Source organism: Rhyacophila brunnea, unplaced genomic scaffold, assembly GCF_057557595.1.
Source record: "Rhyacophila brunnea isolate RB1 unplaced genomic scaffold, BYU_Rbru_1.0 scaffold_11, whole genome shotgun sequence".
NCBI lineage: Eukaryota > Metazoa > Arthropoda > Insecta > Trichoptera > Rhyacophilidae > Rhyacophila > Rhyacophila brunnea.
In genome coordinates, this window is record NW_028232763.1 from 369965 (window position 1) to 391297 (window position 21333).

The 21333-nt window shown below is 34.0% G+C and overlaps 1 protein-coding gene across 1 annotated transcript in view; it reads right to left on the minus strand.

The window, feature by feature from the left end:
• Positions 1 to 17447: 17447 nt before the first annotated feature.
• The window catches only part of nAChRbeta3 (nicotinic Acetylcholine Receptor beta3), a 57529-nt gene continuing 53643 nt past the window's right edge, over positions 17448 to 21333 (minus strand). Inside the window, exons 5-7 of the mRNA XM_085957841.1 lie at positions 20821 to 21145; positions 19763 to 19932; positions 17448 to 17997 (exon numbers count right to left, since the gene is read on the minus strand). Of these exons, the coding sequence (XP_085813967.1) occupies positions 17788 to 17997; positions 19763 to 19932; positions 20821 to 21145 (705 nt within the window). The 3' untranslated portion in view covers positions 17448 to 17787. The remainder of the gene's footprint in view (positions 17998 to 19762; positions 19933 to 20820; positions 21146 to 21333) is intronic.

The following is a 21333-nucleotide window of genomic DNA, read 5'->3' on the forward strand; positions in this document are numbered from 1 at the left end:
GATGTGATAATTAATAAAAGCGCGAATCTAGCTCGGACGTATGCTATGGATGCCTCAGGAGCACACAGAAGGCGGCGTGATGAGCTGTGGAATTTGTTTGATTCTGACGGATAGATCATATTGTGAGAAGCTTAAGTCACACTGCAAGAGACCGCATTCCGCATTTAATTATCTCAGAAAGTATATCGACGGCATATATTTACATTTATATCTGGAAAAAGATTAAGATGGTTGAAGATTTCAGATGACAAAAAGGTTTGTTTTTGGTAAAATACGATTCTCATTGCCAGTGCCATTTCACTTAGATGCATAAAATGGATGAACGCCCCACTATATTATCTGGGCTCTACGCCTAATGATAATCTGAATCTTATCTGCGTCGTGTTAAAACCGTTTGAGTTCATGCATTCATGCAAAAATGCAGTTCATGGAGTGTACTGACAAAATGCAACAACATTATTGCTGAGCGACGGAGATCCTTGGAGGCAAATGGAAATGACAATGCATTGATACATAGTAGCTATTTTAATATATCAATCACATGGACTGAGTCACTGTCAGTATCTACGTACTATGATAACTATGATGTGGTGATTATTAATCCGTATCCTTTCTAATAATGTTTAGTGTTGAAATATGTGGTATTAAAAATATACCGAACGTAATTATGTTCTATGGTCTAGATACATATACGAAATTAGAAAGTGCTTTCTGAAATTATTAAAAAAAAATCAAATCTTTGGAATTGATAAACTCAGGTAGATTTCTGACATATTTAAATGTGATTTCTTACAATATTGAGTAACTGTTTATTTATTATCTACCTAATTTTCCAGTTGGTAATGTAATTATTTTATACAGTTTTGAATTATTATGGAAAAAATAATCATTTCAATACAGTTTAAAGTTGTCGAAATGGATTTAGTTTATAGTAATGCATATGAAAAATGATGTTTTACCATGTGTTATGATTTTATAATTGGAAATGATTCAACGTACCTCGATAGATATATGCATTATCATTAGGAGAAAAGTTAAAATGCTTATATTGGAAATTCGAAAAATATGTACGTAAACTGAGGTTACTTTACTCCAGTGGAGGTATTTTTACTCCACAATATTTTTTAACGTCACCCGTTAATGTGATACCCAACTTAATACAACCGAATACCTATTAGTTTTACTTTATAGATGACTTTACTGAAACTAATTAGCTCCGATGTAACTTTTAATTAGCATGAAATACTGATTTTGATGACAAAAGTAAATATCTTGAGTAACCCCCTTCAAGGGGCTACTTTACCCCAATATACCTACAGGTTTTTTTTTAAAAAGGCGATGTCAATAAATGTTTCAAATACATACTCGTAGTTTGTATAAGCTTTAATGTTGCTAACATAAAAAATGAAATATTTAAAAAAAGTTTATTTGTATGACAATTAAATAGGAAACATTAGAGAAAAGTGTAGTAAAGTAACTTCGGTTTACCCGGTATATGAAATAAACATGTACACGCTATAGTGAAAAATACCCGTGAAGTTCTTCGAAATGATAGTAGAAAAGTGCCAATTGAAATTAAAATGTATTAAGTATAATTACTTAGGTAACAAAATAAATAGAATTACATTAATAACTAAACCATTAAACATACATGATGCTGGATTCTGTTATCAGTATCTTATACATAGTTATCAATAACAAATGATATTAATTTTGGCAGCAAGATTGAAAATATTACTTATTAGTTTTAAATAATGAGCAGCCGTTATCGTCGATGCAGTCATGAAATTTTCGTATATTGTAAGGCTTTTAATATAAGTACCTAAGTAATTATCGTTAAGGTATGGGTAGATATAAAAAAATGTATTGTAAAAATAAATATGTCACTCGGTAGCTTTAGCTTGTTCGTAGATACTATTATAGATTATAATATAAATATTATGTACCTATGCTAATTGGGGATTTATGATTGTAGGTACATCCTAATTATCTACCTACTTCTTATCCTGCATGATAATTATCTTGGAGTTTATTTTCTGGTTGGTGAAGCTTCATTTGTTATTTTTTCTTACGTCATTAAATCGCTATTAAAAAGTCGGACAAGTTAAACATTATTACGAAAACTTTGACCTTTTTGTTTATGTACTTAATTTAGACCATGTTATCCGTTTCAATACCAAGCGATACATTAATAAAAATAAGTTAGTATTGAAAACTGCTAGTAGATTATACACATTTAATATTATGATGTGTGGTTAAATTTTGTTTTACGTAAGTAGTATATTAGGGCTTCGTACTGATTTTGATATTTTTTATTAAGTTGACGTTGATGTAATTTGTCAATTAAATGTATTAAAAAAATTCACAGCCTCTACTTTGGATCTATATTGAGGATATTAAACTAAATGATGTAAGGAAAAAATTGCAACATTAATAAGAGCAAAATGAAAAAATATTTAATTAGTTACAAACTCAGACACTAAAGAAATAGTTTTTCTAAATCGTTATGTTACGAAATACTTCTGTACCTACTCGTAAAGTTTATGTTTTGTGATAATCATGTCGACAATTGAAAGTCATAAGCAATTTTTTTCGTTTTTTTTTTTGATTTTGGAACGATCTTCATAATTTCGTTTGATATTTTGGCCTGTCAAATCAGCACATTGAATATTCCTCATGTTTATTCAGTTATTATTTTCACAACTTAATGGCCCATTTGCCGGATTAAGGTAGACCATGAAATATTAGTTGTATGCTGGGAATCAATATATATATTGATTATGGCATAAAAAACGTTTGTAAACTACAATAGGTATAAACTTTTATCGAATACATTTTACTGTAATATATGATTAAATGAACATTAAATAAAATGCACAATACGCATTTTAACGAAAGAATAATTTGAAAAAATGATATAACGACGTATGTCCGCGGATGTTAAATATAACATTTTTCTGAATTTGGAATAGATCAGTGTTTAAAGGTTTTAAGTATGGTATTAATATATTTTATAAATGTTGTATCACATTATGAGAAAATATATGACATTATAATTATATAGGTAGATATCTTTGGCTTGGATCTGTAACATACCCCTAAATCTATTTTTTTGGGAATTTAGAGCACCTGGGAACTTCACCAATTAATTAATACATCACATGGATACAAATTTTAATTACACTCAGAACATTATTTTTAATCTATTAAAATTTTAGCAATAATAACTTGTATGGTTTCGCTTTTCAACAGTCTATAATAAAATGAAAACTGAAAAAGAGCTGCAAATAAATTTTGCCGTCGGTAATAGAGATTATCTACCCCTGCTATAAATTATTATCGCTAAGTGTTTGTCGATTTACGAAGTCAGTCTGATTTCTCTGATAATTTACTTACACAATATAAGGGACCATTTACTACGCATTCCTCTATTAAAACAACATACTAGAAATTACGCTATATGTTATTTTATTTGTGTTATCATAAGTAGGTATATCTTATAATTTTAAATATAAGATTGTTGATCCAAAGGAAAAATAAAACTGTTAGTAAAGCACTGTTTATGTTTAGTTATATGAATTCTGTTTAACATAGTAGGACGATAATATAAAGAATTCGGTGCAAGTCAAATAATATTAAATAATCCATTGCACAATAACATTAACACAAGAATAATTCTAATTCCATCAAGTACCTTCGGTCGAAAGTATTAATACAAGAATAATTAGCCTTGTGCGGGGGCTCTGTTTTCATAACCAATGCCTCATTACTGAGGGTGGTTATTAATAAAAATCCAAGCGTTGCTAAATAGCTACCTTCCACCTGGAGCGATCCTGCGCCGATCTTGTTGTGATGTCGCTCGATTTGGAAGCGGTTTCTTTGTCAACCCGCCCAAGAAGATTGCACACATTATTATCCTTTTCACTACGCATGCACGAATGTTAAATATTGTATTGTCTCCAATAGAGAAACCTCCTTCCCATATCCCAACGATCTATGGCTTTACGGATGCTACCTATATGTGGGCTGAGGGATAATACAATTAAATGTTTCTTAGCTGAGAGAAATCTATGCTCACTTAATAGGTTAACAGAATAAGTTAAATTATATTAAGTACAGTTTAAATGATGATATCTAACAAACACAACCAGGCGGCTCTCGTGGTGCAGTGGGTAAGGCGCTGGCCTTCCACCCGAGAGTTCTGGGTTCGATTCCGGTCATGACAAAAATATTTATGTGTTTTCGGGTCGGGTGTTTGTGATTGTTCAAAATTACTAACAACCACCTTGTACGAAAAAGCAAGGACATGGTTATTAATAATTATAAAAAAAAAAAACAAACACAACCAAAATGCACAGTGACGTCCCTAAACAAAATGCCGCTCCTGGGCAGTGCCATAATGCCACCCCATTGTTTATACCTACAATATTTTTATCATCCGTGCTCGTGTCGTTTCTGGTCACCAAGGACGTCGAAGGGCAATGGAAGTAAACTAGACATTGGGGAATCCGACAAAAGAATACAGTCCTGTTAAACTTTTTATGTTAATTAATACATTTTGTTTCCAACCAGTGAGCGGAATTTTTAAAGAAAACATATTTTCGTTATTAAGTACTCAGTTTAGTTAGCTATTTCTATAATTTATTTTATTTTGTTAACTGTCAATTCATGGTGGAACTGCATTGTATTGTTGTTTTTATTTAATAAAACGCATTTTATTGTAGTACTTATTCCACTTTTAATCAATAGATTAGGACCGGTTTCGTCCGCCTCAGAGGGACATTTTCAACTGAATACTATATAATATACCAAATGATTCTCCTCAATTTGCCGCCCTTCGAGTAACTGCCGCCCCCAAGTGATGCTCAACCTGCCTACCTCCAAGGGACGTCACTGAAAATGCGCTATTTTCATAACTGACGGATGTGTGTTTGGTCATTGCATCACCACCACAAATTTATATAATATTTAATCAAGGCGTTTGGCAAATTAATAAAAAAACCATCTGACTTTAAATATAGATAATACAGTTGTCTCTCAATTTACTGTGGTTTATGTTAACTAGGTGGCTTGTTGATTAAAAAAAGCAAAACACTTTCATTATAATCGTTTTTGTACATGGATGAATAAATTCGCTACATTGTCGACGAGACGCAGTAAGCTCATGCGGTGAAGAATATTATAATAATTGTTTAGTTTTGTTTATTTTCATTGCTGCTTTGGTTTAACCGGAAAATCGATTATCAGACAAAAATATTAAAGGACTTTACCTCGTTATTAAACCGGAAGTCAAACGTAAAGTTCGAATAAAGTTAGTAAGGATAGATTGCATTTATATGTACATACTGTGATTTCATATAAACGTAGGTAGCTATTCTTTTCTTCATTTGAGTCTTAAAATATTGTCCCTTCTGTCTTAAATTCAATGTCTAGAATCTAGAATCTAGATTCTAGATGGTGTCGCCCCACAGATTAACAAATCTAACACATTTTAGTCAGCTTATAGAATCTCGATGAAATTGAATTTTAGTGTGTTAGTCTTGTACGAAAATAGGTATACAGGTAAATAGTATACCTACTTGCAGGCTTGGTCATTAGATAAGCTCATTTTATTATATTGTCTTAAGTGTGCCATTCTATGGTTCTCAGTCTGTTTGGTACTCAAGACTGGCTTCAGGGATGATTTGTTCTGCTCGCCTTGGTCATTATTGAGACCTTTAGAGGCTAGATTCACTTCCCATGCAGGCAATCGTACTCCTTCAGGTAAGCCGGTCTGAAGGTATGGTTGTAGACACAACGCTCTCCTGCATAATAATATCCCTTTTAAAATATGATATTATGTGAATCTCTTTTACGTAGTTTTAGTCCAGTTTGTCTGGTGTGCACCTACTTTACCTCGTACTTTTTTGGAAATTTTAAATAATTTACTGTATTATAGGTAAATTCCAAATTTATTAAATGTTCCTATTTAGGCATTTATTAATTATTTAAGTAATTGTGCAGTATTTATGTATATCGAATACCTAACCATAATTTTGGTTAGGATCTTTTTTACCCCGATTTTCTTTTACGTTCATCATATTATATCATAATATTATTACAAATTTCACCCATTGTAAACTGCTCTTAGAGTAAATTAGAAATTATCTAGAAAGCGACTTAAGTATTGTATATTGTAATTAATTTAAACAATTATTTTATATTTGACACCCTTTTATGGAGAAATGTGAAGGAATTTAGATTTGAATTATTATTTTACTATAATATACCTACATAAATGTGAATGGGAGTTTGACGGCACAACCCGAATGAGTCCACGGGCGATCAAATAATTTCCTTTTAATAAATATACTATATAAATAATGCTGGTATTTAAGGTGTGGAGTATTACAACACAAGATACATTTTATGATGTAATTAAAAATCAAGACATTAAATACAATTTCCAGAAAAAAATACTTTTAGAGTGATTATAATGTAGCAATACATACCTACGTATCTAAAAGCAATAAGAAGAAAATTATTTTTTTTCTATATTCAAAATAATCTTCCTTTAAAAAACTGTGCATTCATTCAATTAATCATTTAATAATATTATCTGAACACTTTTTCTATTTTTTTTCAATAAAAATCATTATAAGAGTTTTTAAATCAATCAAAATATCAATATAATACTATTATTTATTTTATTAAGAAAACATATTTTTTTCTAGATAAATAAAATATGCAATCTTCCCTTGCAATCCTGTTGATTGTTTTTAATCGAGCTTCGCTTATTTTGACAATAATAATATCTATAAAAATATCATTCGTCTTATTGGATTTACAAACGTATTGATTAATTGAATGAGAATATAAAAACAAGTTTTTGGAAAGCGGACTTATTTAAATTGTGCCTTCAACCCCTCAAATATTAATAAATTATTATAAATTGAACGAAATCCATAATATTATATAATATTGTATTCTGTTTTTAATATGTCTGTGACTTTATAAAGCATTTCAACGCAATTATTTTCGAACATCTCCAAAATAATAACATTAGAATTTTTATATATACATACATCTACATAATATACATAATTTTATGATATATCTAGATAGAAATAACATTAAATCGTATGCATTTATAGATATATTTAATCACATGTTTTTTTTAAATACCTAATTAGTTAATAGTTTTCGATTTAAGTCATTTTAAGTAGGAATCATTAGGTTTAATATTAAAATATGTTTTATTTGTTCCTTAGAGAAGACGAAACGTGGCATGGTGAATGACGAAGTGAAATGACGGAATAAATTGTATAGCTAATTTTATAATAATTTATTCGCCACCAATTACAATGTACCTACTCAATGTTGAATAAACTTTTATTTTATGTTGATTTTGTTTGTTTTATTTCTCTATGTTCAAAAAAAATCATATCTCTCTTTTTATATTTAAAATATATTCTATCCCTATATCTATCCACTAGAGTTGCTTAAAATGAGCAGAACTTAAATCAGAACAGAAAATCATTTATGTGGGAAGATACGTGTTCACATGCTGAATAAAAATATGTCAAAACCACATAATAAAGACCGAAGCGTTTTTCTAAATTTCCTTTATTGAAGTTGTATTCTAGATATCATAGTAAATAACAAAAATTGGTGTAGGTTATTGTGCCAAACAAGGAAATATTATGGAGGGTGTATCCACAAATTATCTTGGAATAGTCAAGGTGACATCCCAGCAAAACTGGAACACTACAGTACCTCGGTCACATTACGAGAAATCACCATTTCTTAGCATATTATCCAAGATAAAACTGGCTGTATAGGTACGTTGTGAAGAAAGTCGCTGCATTTGTCAGGCGAAAGACCTCCATTATTGGTAAGAGTGCTGATTTACTGAATTGTTCCAGATAGCAGACGATACGATGAAGATCGGCCTTACATCAAGATGTAGAAAGTGATATTTAGTTCTAAAATAATAAAGAAACAATGTATCTTTTTAGTTAACTATTTTTTTATGCAAATAATTCACAAGATTTAGCATTCTAATTATTGAATATACATAATTTTGAAAATACATCTGAGAAAATATATTAAAACCAATAGATTTTTTTTTGAAAAAAGTAAGACAACCCGCAGGAATCGAACCTGCATCTTTCGGGTATCGCGCCCACGCACATAGACCACTAAGTGCTATCCAAATTGAGCTACTATTTTCAAAAAATTGTGTGTTCAATAATTAGAAGGTTACATTCTTAAATCTTGTGAATTATTCGTTGAATAAAAAAAATAGTTATAATATTGGTTAAAATATTATCTTTTCTCATAAGTATTTTCAAAATTATGTATGTATATTAAAATAATGTAGGTACTTATTTTTGCAAGTACCCACTGTTACACTCCCAAATGGTCCCCATTTGGGGATGTCTCTGTGAATCCGGATAACCCCGAATCGGTATCAAGCCAAGACAAATAGTAAGGGTTGATCACGAAAATAAATAATAATAAAGCCGACAATGCTGTAAATCGCAGCCGTTTCAAAAATATCTGCAACGTCGCCATTGTAGACCGCTTTCAGCGGAAGAGGTCGCTGAAAGCGCTGTCGAAAAACGGCGCTTCTCGCTGAGAGCGGGATATAAAATGGCGGACAGAACGCTGCAGACAGTCAAAGAGTAAACATTATTAACTCGCACTACGCATAAAGAAAATTATATAAATGTAACCATTAGTAGATATTAACGTCAATAAAACTCGTCGTTTCTGACCACAATTCCGGTGTGTTATTTGTCCACCTCCAAGTCCCGAACCCAGACGAAAAACCATAAAAGAATAAAAGTAACAGCATCTTTTCACTTTCGTAAATGGAGGGATATGACACCACCTAAACACGACAACTGAATATGTACCTCAATATTAAATCAATTTATATCAATACCAAGCTTTCTCATCAGGATCTGATGTTTGACTCGATGATTTGCCTGCATTTTCTTCTCATCAGTGGAAACCCCTTGACATTATCGATTTGACCTTTTCAAATGAGTACCAAGAGTTTTTACAATTTGTCATCATCCTTGTAAGCAATATGACAACACATGGAGAGTCTGGAGTTCGCTGATAGTGACCCATCAGCAGTGACGGTTTTAGGTACTTGGAGTTTCGACACACTGACAGGGTTGGTTTAGACGTTCACAGTTGTAATTGTAAACAATTTGAGGAGCTTACCGTGATAGCACAAAACCAACTATAATAACTTTACAAGTGAAAGGAAAAGGCAGACAAGACAATCCAGTGACAAGGGGTGGAGATAGGTTGATTGGATGCGACATAAATAGTGCACACTAAACTTTGTCAGTCATACTTATTTGTTTTCATTGAACTAAGAAGACAATTTGTAGATGGTGTTGGTTAATTTTTTAAAAATAAATTAAACCCTGCCTAAACCAAACCATAGCACCCACAGTGGCCGCGCGGCTTAAGCGTTGGACTATCACGCCGTGGGTCTCAGGTTCGAATTCTGGGTCTGGCAAATGCACATATTGTTTTTCAATTTGTGTGTGAGTCAGTGGGTTGAGCAAGTGGCTGACATCCATTTCTCGTATTTCATTTCTCCTCTGTGTGGAGGCTCATATGATCTTATTAGGATCGGACATGGTTTAACAAAAAAAAAAACCAAACAATAATATAATGTTTGAGGCTTTCACGGTTGTTTTTTATCGTAGTATATTCTTGGGTTTTCACCGTGTCTCCTTCTTCCTTCTTTACTCGACGTTTCGGGCTCGTTGCAGAGGCCATTATCAAGAGATATATTTTATGATCATAAAAAACAGAGTCCTTTGGTTACATAGTAATAATATTACTGCAATTTCCACTCAAAAATTCTATAACTAAGGTACAAAAAAAATGTTTTCCCAAAAAACACATTTGGCTCCAATTACCCCACATGTAGGGTAATGAGAGCCAAAAATTTACCAAATATGTAATGGGAGCTTCATATTTTAATTTGCTTACAAACACTTATACACATTATAACAGACATAGGTACAATAAAATGTTAAATATTTACTAATGTAATTCAACAAAAATATGCTCTAGTACTAAAAATTTCAAAAGAATCAATACGTCATGTTATGAAACTAAGCAAAAAACACAAATATAATCTTTCTGGTTTCGGAGGGCATTTTCCAACGAAGTCACCGTCCAACCAGCCTTGAAAGTCGTCAGCTTTCTATTTCTGGGCATCTGGAACAATTAAAATCTTTTCTACTAGTAAAAGAGGTGTGAAATTTATATAGGGGTAATGGGAGCCACCTAGGCTCCAATTACCCGAATGTCAACCACTTTGAAGGTTGATAAATAACTCAACCAAACCATTTTAAACCTTGATTCTGAAACTAATAAACAAAAATACATGTATCTGGCTATACAATGGACACAAAATATGATAAAATAAGTAAAATTTTAAGTACTTACGTTGATGTTTATGTATTGTAAATTGATATAAGCATCTAGCCCAAAACACACTTCCACTCGCCACGCGCGTGCACGTGCCACTAAGCAGCCGACTGCGATCGACGGGCTTAGCCGTCGATTGACGAAGATGTTTTGGTTATTTCCGAGTCATTTTAGTGTTAGATGATACCTCTTTTGCAGTCGCTCCCATTACCCGCAAGCTCCCATTACCCCACGCTCCCCTACACATAATGTTGGTTCATTTTTTAAATTCATTAAGTCCTGCCTAAACCAAATTATAATAGATAAAACATATTATTCTATCTATAAAATATTCAAAGTTATGTATGATTTTAATGCATAATTTTAGATATTTTATAGATAGATGAGTATTTTTTGACTATTGTCTATTATGGCATGGTTTTCGCAGGGTTTAATTGAATTTTAAAAACTAACCAACAGCATAATGTAAATTGTAGTCTTATTCCAATGAAAACAAATATGTATGACCGACAAAGCTTAGTGTGCACTATTTATGGCGGATCTTAACAGTCTACCTCCACCCTTCGCCAATGCTAACATCGCTACTTTTCAAGAGAGCCATTTTGGACCACATTGTGTGGGAACTCTTATACCTACATGTGGCAGTTAATAATAATTATTCAGAGACATAGATTCGATCCCTTTCCTTTCGTTTTTTTTATTTATGTATATTGCGCGTATATAGTGCGCAAGGCGCTGGCCTTCCATCACGGAGTTCTGGGTTCAATTCCCAGTAAGGTTAAAATATATTTACATAATCTAATATGTAAATTCCTCAAGCCTGGGAGTTTTGCCCCTATTATTGGGGTTAACGGCCTGTTGTGGTGTTTAATAAAGAAACAAATAAACAAATAAAATATACGTAACGGATAATTTGGCATAGGTATTGAACTAATTTATATTTTTAAGACTTACCACCGTTTCGATTTCGCACACCTGACAAAATTGTTTATTCAAGTTAATGGAAATAAAAAAAAAACATTATATGGGTAGGTAGGTACCTACTAACTATTGTATTCTCATTTAAAATATCTAATTATATGACGAAAATGATGTATTCTCGCGCATAATATGTCTCTGTTGGTCCGATGCCTTGACTAATTTGAAGATTATCTAATAACAATAATAATTTTGAAAAAAGACACCCGACAGGAATCGAACCTGCGTCTCTTGGGTATAGCGCCCTGTGTTTTTCTATTGGCTATATTTTCTCAAGAGAGATTTTCAAAATTATGTTGATATGTTGAACAAAACAAATAGTTAACTAAAATTATTAGCAAGTTCAAGTAAGTTATAACAGAAAATATTGAAGCGATCCGTGACGTCGGTAAATAATTAAAGTAATAAATACTTTAATTTAGAATACCAAAACCTATCGCCTACCGTAACTCAATTTGGAGAGCGCTTATGAGCAGGTATTAAAAGGCCAATAGTTAAAATTTATCGCAATTAAGTATGGCAGTCGTATCATAGTACCTAGTAATTCAAAGGGCGCGTTACCCAAGAGACGCAGGTTCGAATTTTTACAACGTTTTTATTAGGTCGTATTCTTATTTGTCCGGTGGTTGTTTATCCGGTACAAATCTTGCAATCGATTTTTAACTAACTTCCCGACTAGCTAATTTTTTTAAAATACGTTTAGCCATCTATAAGTAGAATTGAATTCATTTTCAGTTAATTCTGTTTTGTATGAAAAGTTATTTCGGAAGAAATCCGTAATCCAATCCGCTATTATTGGTTGCTAGCAACTAAATTATTAACATATACGTGCGTTACCATGGAAATCAAAATGAATGTCAAAATGACATTTCAGTATTATTTCTATCAAGTACAAATTTTTTTGATCGTTTAAGCTAGTCAAGTCAAGTTTATATGATTCAACAGAAAATTTAAAAATTTTGTACATAAAAAGTTCTTTTTATCTTGTAATTATTCTATTGGCTATACTTTCTCATGAGTGTTTTCAAAATTATGTATGTTCAATAATAATTAGAATGGTACATTCTTAAAATCTCGTTTGAAAAATTCGTTGAATAAAAGAAATTAATAACAATAACTTTAAGATTTCGACTGTAACAGACAGTAAATCTGATGTAGATAAGCGATAAATTGAAAAGAAGAAGAATCATTTGCTATTTATACGTACATTTTCACGATGCAATCATAGATAGGTATAACTCTGGCGATGCGAATGTGTTGTGCTGGGCAAGGGTCAGTCGTATTGCATTTTCATTATCGTCCGGCAAACCGTTTTTATTTAATTCAGTTCTCGCTGCGGAACAGTGGCCGGAGATCCGGAGGGAAGATAATTCCCGGAATTAAAGAGGTGTTAAGTGGAGTGAAGGGTCGGAACTGCGATAAGGTTAATGGTCTAATCCCGCGGGAGCCGGCGCCAGAGGGCGGCATTCTGTTATATGGGGTAAACAGCGCCGGCAAGAAATTTTGCAACGAAAACGGTTGAACACATCTACAACATTCATACTTACTACTACTAAAAAGATAATCACCATAGTGCACACAAAATTAAGCAGTCAATAGTTATATTATATAAACTGAATATATTTTGTCAGGAGATTTGGAAATTTATGCTGCAAGTTAGTCAAGATACCGACATCCTAGCATCCTCAGACTATCCAAGTATCCCCAGCTTAATTATTGTGTTATGTTTAACCCCAAAAGTGGTGTCTGTCATCTATAATGTAAACTATCAATTTAACAATTACGAATATATAATATCGTCGTTTCCGTCGCAAAATTGTTTATCTGCAAAATCTCAAGTTTTCAGGGGAGCATAAAAACAGTTTAAAAAATGTATAGCATTTGAATCAATTCAAAAAAGGTTTTCATAATTTCAACGAAAATGCAATTTTTGTATGTTATACAATTTTGCAATGTAAACGACGATATTAAGAATGACAATAGACCGTACATCAACGGATACGGTGCCTAAACAATCGACATACCTACTCTCAAACCTACATCAAAGTAAGGAATAATTAGAGAGATGTTTTGATTCCGTACCACCTGGAAAGACGTGGAAACTATTATGATAAAGATAAATATTTGCAGCGCCTAGTTGCAAATGGTATCCTAAATTGGCACTAAATATGAAATAAATAAATATGAGAGAACTTTGCCATAATTACGTTGAATATTGGAAAAAGCGATGTTTTGATGTTGTAGTAAACGACAAAAGATGGTTTGTGTTACACAATAATTATTGTATGTCACGTATTATTCTTTTACATTTATTCGTTTTAAATGTGTGGTTAAAAATGGGCTGGACATATCGCTCAAAGAAGGGATAATCGTTGGACAAATCTAATCATCCAGTAGTACCCAAGAGGTAATAAACGTCCGCAAGGTAGGCCACTGGATCGATGAAATGATAAAGTTCTGCGGAAGTACGTGGCAACGCAACGCACAGGACCGAGAGAAGTAGAATCAGCTTGGAAAGGCTTTCATGCAGCAGTGGATAGATACAGGCTGATGATGAAATGTGTGGTCCGGCGGCTTAAAAAAAGGGATTTTTTCCGGTAGGTAGGTACGTCATATTTGCAAGGAATTGACGAATAGAATACTTAGTTCTATTATTTTTTTTTATTATAATATTATGTAAATACCTATATTTTCCTTGAAATATTGCGTGTCATGGTCTTTGATGTGTCATTTGGATAATGGATGGCATTAGTAAAACTAAAAATAATACCCACCTTTCTTATACTCGTGATCTATCCCTAATGGATGCACAAATTTTGTTTGTCTTTCAATTCGGTAACGAGACAAACATGATTGTTTTGTTTCATTCGAGAACATCTAAAATAAGTATATTTGTCAGTCGTATTGTGAAGGTCATTTGGTGAGGCGCCAAAAGATGTTTTTAGCGGCGCCTATTCGAGTGAGTGCGGCTCTGCTAAGTGGGCGGCAGTCTCACAAGTGGGCGGCCGGCGCTCAAATTATTCTCCATCCTTTTTATTATTAGCTAGGATGACAGTGGTCGACAAACTGTTTTTAAAACAATTCATTCATATTATTATGATACGTTCAAGACATTTTCACTGTCAAATGAGAATAGCGCCAAATGTACAACTGTGTAGACTATTCTCAGATTAATATATTTAGATAGACGACGACAGATATTAATAGTTTTATAAAATACTCATGAGTATTAAATTTAAGAAGAGCGTACTTCAGTGAAACGGCAAATAATTTTCAACAGTAGGTGCGACGAAATTTCTCACTAGTCGCCAATCGGAGACCGACCGTCGAGATGTCCGCACGTCGATTTGTTTTGTCATGTCGTCAGATGAAAATATTCTTAAATCGTGTAAAGATGACTAAAAAACTTTACGTAGGTATGTACTTAAAAAAGAAAACATGTCAATGAATGTACTATTATTATTAGTAATATAACAATAAACATAACATTAAATGGACGCATGTTGGATTTTTATGACAAATTATATTTCGTTCGGCACGCGTTATTTGCACAATCCGCGCATCGCATAGCCACGATCTTTTTAGACCATGCCTCAACTGAAGTATGGCCTTAAGACGTTGATCGTGCTTTACTAGTGAACCGACAAGAAATATTGTGGTGACACAGGCTGAATTTAAAGAAATTTATTTATTTAACTATCAACACTTACTAGTCATTAATATATATATAATATATAAGTAGTAGTGCAGTTTCTTTGTTTATCGTGAAAAATAGAGACTATCTTTAAAGTTACGTAAGTACAGGGCTTTTTTATCAAGTAACGCGGTGGAACGGCGTTCTGTTCCGGCATCTTTTTTCACGGTATTTTTAATGTTTCATAAACCAATTAGACCAAACAATGTTCGCGCTCACATACTAGGTACAAGTTCAATGAATGTGAACGCGAATTTTCGCAAATGAATCAAATTATTACCCCAATAAGAGCTTCGTTGAAGACCAAAACAGTTTCGGCACTTTTGTTCATCAAACTAGTCGGACCACCGTTGACACTTTGTCTTTACGATCCTTCAAAATACGTTGATCGGTGGTTACTCAGTGGAAGACATTCGGCCATAGACCCTAACACGAAGAAAAGGAATCGAGACGATTTGCCAGACGAGAATTGGAGTGAACTTTGGAAATCAGCATGGCCCCCACAAAGGGGGGCTAACAGGGCTCTAGCCTGGGGGATCAACCATCAACTTACCAGTGAGATAAACGCACATCACGAGTTTGCTCTAATCATAAAAATATCCTAATGCGTTAATTTCCTTCATGCGTATTAACATTTTAAAATATGCGGTTGTGTAATTGCATTTTTGGTTGTTTGTTGATACACTGAATGACTGAATACCCTTAATTTTACCTCGAATACAATTTGAAAACGCTACTATAGAGCGTCACACTGCCTTTCACCTGAGTGATAGGTAGAGGGCCCGCCAAAGATCCTCAACTAGGGGCCCGTTTCAGGATGTGGGGCCGTATAAATCACTATATACTTTTATTCAAGTACATGATGATTTCACAATTTTATTTTTTACAACTTTAGTTTTTATTTGTTTAATTTTTTATGCAATTATATGTAAAAAAAAAAAAAAGTTTACCAGGTGAACGAAATACGTTATCGTATTATTTTAGATGTGGCGAATACCAAGTGGTATTTAGGTACTACTATATTATTATAAATTAATAGTATCTGTCTGTTGTTTATGAAATTAGAAATAATATATTTTTAATAGTCAGTCAACCGACTGTTGGTGATCTATGTCTTTGATAGGCCCGCGAGAAGTCGTAAATCGGTGGCCATAATCTTAGTGGTAGTGGTGTGGTTAAATGGAAGGTGGTGGTGGAGTATGAAAAGTGGACAGCGGTCACAGCTTCGCCGGACTTTGCTCATTGCAAAGGATTTCCGGGGCTTTCCACGTGATTACCAAGACTTACTGCGCGATCTTTTAACACTTGACCTTTTATGACACTGTCATATTTACTCATTTCAGAGTATCATCTTATTATACATGTTGTAGGAATAAAATAATTTAGTCAATGTATCTATCCCTAATGAAATAAAATAATAAATTACTTAACTAATTTGTAGCTGCCTGAGGTGCTCAGCAAGATTAATATAGTGATATATTTATTTCTCATTTCTTGAATTTCAATAAGCTATCATTATTATTTAACTGAATTACGTTTGGGAAAAGGTAAAAACATTTGACATTGTTGAAGATTGTTTTTTTATAGTTTAGATTTTAGAATATTTTAAACAATGAAAGTGAAATATACAGATTACGCTCTAACACACTGGCTATTCCTCATAATATAATATTATATCCTTATGTGTAGAAGTTCCGCGCGTGCAGGATTTCCGCGTCAGAATCCCATGTCCAGACCATTGAAGTTAAAGTCCCTCCACCAAACCCGCCCCGTACCACCCTCGGTCTTAATCGAGAGTATCACGGGAAGATCCAGACCGTAGTCCCTGTACCTAGTGAACTTGTTGCAACGTCTAGTGGTTATTTTTGCGCGTGGATTTCTAGTTATGTGTATGAAGATAACAGCCAAATGCAAAACACACACACACAAAAAATATATGTGTGTGCAAAGGTAATGGCAATGGACTGGACATGCTACTCGGCGAGCGGACAATTGCTGGACAAAAGACGTCATATAGAGGTACCCAAGGGGTACTAAATGTACCCAAGGACGCTCTGAATTCCGCTAGATAGATGAACTCATAAAGTTTTATGTGAAGGATATACGTGGCAGCGAATAAGTAGGGACCGATAAGAGAGGATGGAGTGGTTCATCCAGCAGTGGATCCATCCCGGCTGATGATAATACATCGTACAACTTTTGAAGAATCTCATATATGGTAATAAGATTCTTTTTCACATCTTGCTAAAATTCATGCACATAAATAGGATACTTAGATGTTTATAATTTCTTACAGTTGTTTTATAAATTATTAAAAAATAATAGAATATAATGGAAAAAAAAGTTTTTTTAAAGAGATATTTATTTCGATTATTTTTTTAACAAAGTTGTTGATATGGGATTTCAACATGTGGTGGTAGTAGTAACAGTACATACATATTATAGGAAATGTATGGCATTGAACACAATTTAATAAAAACATTTTATGGATAACTTAAAAAATACAACATAATTTCTGAATGTGAGCGTTAGTTAGGGATATTAAAAATTAAATTAAAGACAAATATTCAACACACATATTCAATATAAAAATAAACTTCCCCCAGCCTTGGAAATCAAAGACAATCGGTAAAATCGAATCTATAAACAATAGAGAGTAAATTGATGATCTAAAAACCATAAACAAAGAGAAGCAGTATAAAGATGAGGAGCAAGAGAATGAAAGAAACCCTGTCGACGAGGATGGCTAGGGTGAGCCAGGCGGGGGCTGGTGCCGACTTGAAGGAGTTGACCCTCGTCGAAGAGTCCATCACTGCTGCTGTACCGCTTTCTGCGCACAGTTCGCTGCCTCCAGCTGACTGTAGTTCTTCGCTTGCAGACTGAAAATATATTAATCACCATTGTTTATAGTTAAACTATAAATTAACTTGACCATAATAACACCCGTATAGTAGGGAATGCAATTCCGAACCAAAATTTTGATCCGGGGTCTCGGGATTAGAATTTGACGATCCCGGGACCCCGGTACTGGTCTCGGGATTGGTTTTTTTATTCTTTTATTTATACAATAATTAGCATTGATAAAATCGGTCAAAAATGGCTAGTATAATTCATACTATTTAAGACATTTTAATGTTAATATTGTGTACGTTAAATCTTGGAAATACATGGGTTTAATGGAGTAAATATTATTGTAATATAGATAATAATGTGAAAGTAAAACAGTTTTTTTTTTAAATTTATTTAAGAAAAGATAAAATTCATAACAGTAGAAACAAATGCCTGCCTGCACTCCATGGCATTGGTGGTTAGACGCCGTTCGTGTGCCAGAACGTCAGTGGCGTCAAGCTGGTTAAATGAACGAATGTACCTATTATTTTTCTGATGTGAGCATCCGGGCTTTCACCCTGTTACATGTGCAGGTACATACACGTCACCAGTGGCGCACCCAGGGGGGGGGGGGGCAAGGGGCCCTGGCACCCCCCAAAAATGAAAATTATCAGAATGATTTTATACATTGAAATTGAAAGCCAATAAACTATACCTTTGGGCTTAGACAAATAAAAACACGGCAAAAAAATGATTTGTAATAATTCTACAGCACCATTTTTAGAAAAAATTCTTAGATTTTAATTTCTAACAAAAATTTCGAAATACTGTCAGGATTTTGTAGAAACCCAATCCCTAATGGAACTGTCAAAAAATTCTCGGTGTCCACCCGAATTCCGGAGTGGTGTAGATCATGGTTGGGGAGGGATGACAGGGCTCTAGTCTGGGGGCCCGGGCTGTGGGGGGCCTGGCGTGTCAGGTTGACCAGATAAGTGAGATAAACACACATCATAAATTAGCTTTAATAGTAAAAAAGTCGCCTGCGGCGCTATTATACTTCATGTCCATGAACATTTTCAATTATTTATATAATTGTGCAATATATTTTTTGATTATTATGTGTCAATACTTGACAGATCCATTATTAAAGTAGATGTATTAAAAATCGCCAATAATTCACTGTATAAGTACCCTTAATTTGAATTAAAACACAATTTGAAAAAAACGTTAATGTAGTTTTTCACACTGCCTTTAATCTTAGCGGTAGGTAGGGGGCCCCCCAAATATCCTAGCCTGAGGGCCCGCTTCAGGATGTGGGGACCATGGTATAGGTACACCGAGTGCAATAGACAAAAGACCGATAAACGAGAAATTAGGCTGTGAAGAAGAAAACGAGCCTATAGGACTAATTTACATTCTCCTCCTTAGGCCCCACCCAATATTAAATCCTGGGTGCGCTACTGTACGTCACCAGCATAATGATTTTGTACACATACCAATTGCTTGTGATTGATAAAAAATCAATCCCGAAGGTTTCGGGATTATATTTAGAACTAATCCCGGAATTCATAGGTATCGAAAATTGTACGGAATCCCGGGATTTGATTCCCTACTGTATAGTATCTGCTTAAATCACAAATAGTAAATAAAGATCACTACCGCTTTAATCCATTTAGACGGCACTTCTTAGCTGATACAAATTTACAGTGATATTTTTCCCAACAGATAATTATTTATATGTGTTGTGAGGATGCTATCTTCGACTTGCAGCTCCATTAAAAAAATAAGAATATGTGAGGATTAATGCTTGCTTACACATTCATGCTGCGTGACATTGTTGGGAACGAGGCAGCACAGCGGCTTGGAGGCTAGGGCGCGGCGGACTGCCCAGGGCAAAGGACGCCTCGACCGGCACAAGTTGAGCACCAGCACTGATATTACAGCTGATGTACAGCACAGGTACAGACACGCGCCGTACAGAATTACTGAAATGTAGTAAAATTTATTAGTTAGTAAATATAGTTTAGTAACCGCTATCAAATATGAGAAATACGCCATCGTATTCCAATCTCGTAAAATATTTGTTAGCATGCACTAGACTCTAGAGCAGTGTCTGCCAAACTTTTTTACCTGACGGCACACTGGAGAAGTGGAATTTGTTTAGTGGCACATCAAATAAAAATCCTCCAAAAAATTTAATATAGTACCTATTTAATATGAATAAAACAAATCAATTAAATAATATTGAGAATACGTCAGACAAATATAGTCAATATAATAATTATGCAACAGACATTTAATGACTGTAGTAGCTAATCAAGGATATTGATTCTAAACCAAAATCGAAAATTTTGACAACTCTAGCTAGTCAAATGAGGCTTTGTGCACAGAATCGATTTCCATGTCTATGAAATTTTCTTCCATTGTTAGACCCTTCTCCCACGCAGTAACTGAAATTCGTCGGAACTGTTGGTGATGTAACTCTAAACTGGCCTGTGACTGATGCTGCGCACACAGCGCTACTGGAACTCACTTGAAATAATAATCTCATAACCTCTGACTGCCGTAAAACTTTTGGGTATGGTGACTGGCTTTTTCATTTCTATTTAATTAATTTGTTGTGTGTTGTCAACGATGGCCGCGCGGCTTAAGCGTCGGCCTATAGCGTTGTGGGTCTCAGGTTCGAATACTGGGTCTGGCAAGTACACATATTGTTTTTCAATTTGTGTATGAGTCAGAATATGGACCGTATAGGTTGAGCAAGTGGCTGACATCCATTTCTCGTAAAAGCAACATCTGTTAATACAAACCTCCACTCCGTGGAGGCCCATGTGATCCTATTAGGATCGGACATGGTCGAAAGAAAGAATTACCGATATTTGGTGTATGCGGAGTAGATGGAAATCTGTGTGCTAGATAGAAAAGCCCCAACACGATCATGGCGGGAGGGGCAGCAGAAAGCAGCGCCCTCGGAGCAGCTTTAGTGGGCGGCAGCCAATGGGATAGCAGCGCGAGGAGAACCGCAGCAGCCGCCTGCAGTCGGAGGATCAGCGCTCTGGAGCTTCCTCGTCTCTGAACCAGAACCGTGTACTCAACACTGTGGTACGGAGCGTCTTCGCAGCACGCGTAGTACTTCACGTGTCTGTCGTAAGAGATGTTAAGCAGCTCCCATTCCGTGTTGTCGATGTAATTCTCCATCTAAATGAAGATAAAAATAATTATTAGTATTAAGTATTTAAATTATTGAACATACATAATTTTGAAAAACACTTCTCGGGTGTCTTACTTTTTTCAAAAAAAGATTTTTTCTTATGTTTATTATATATTTTCTCAGAAGAGTTTTTCAAAATTATGTATGTTCAATAATTATAATGGTACATTCTTAA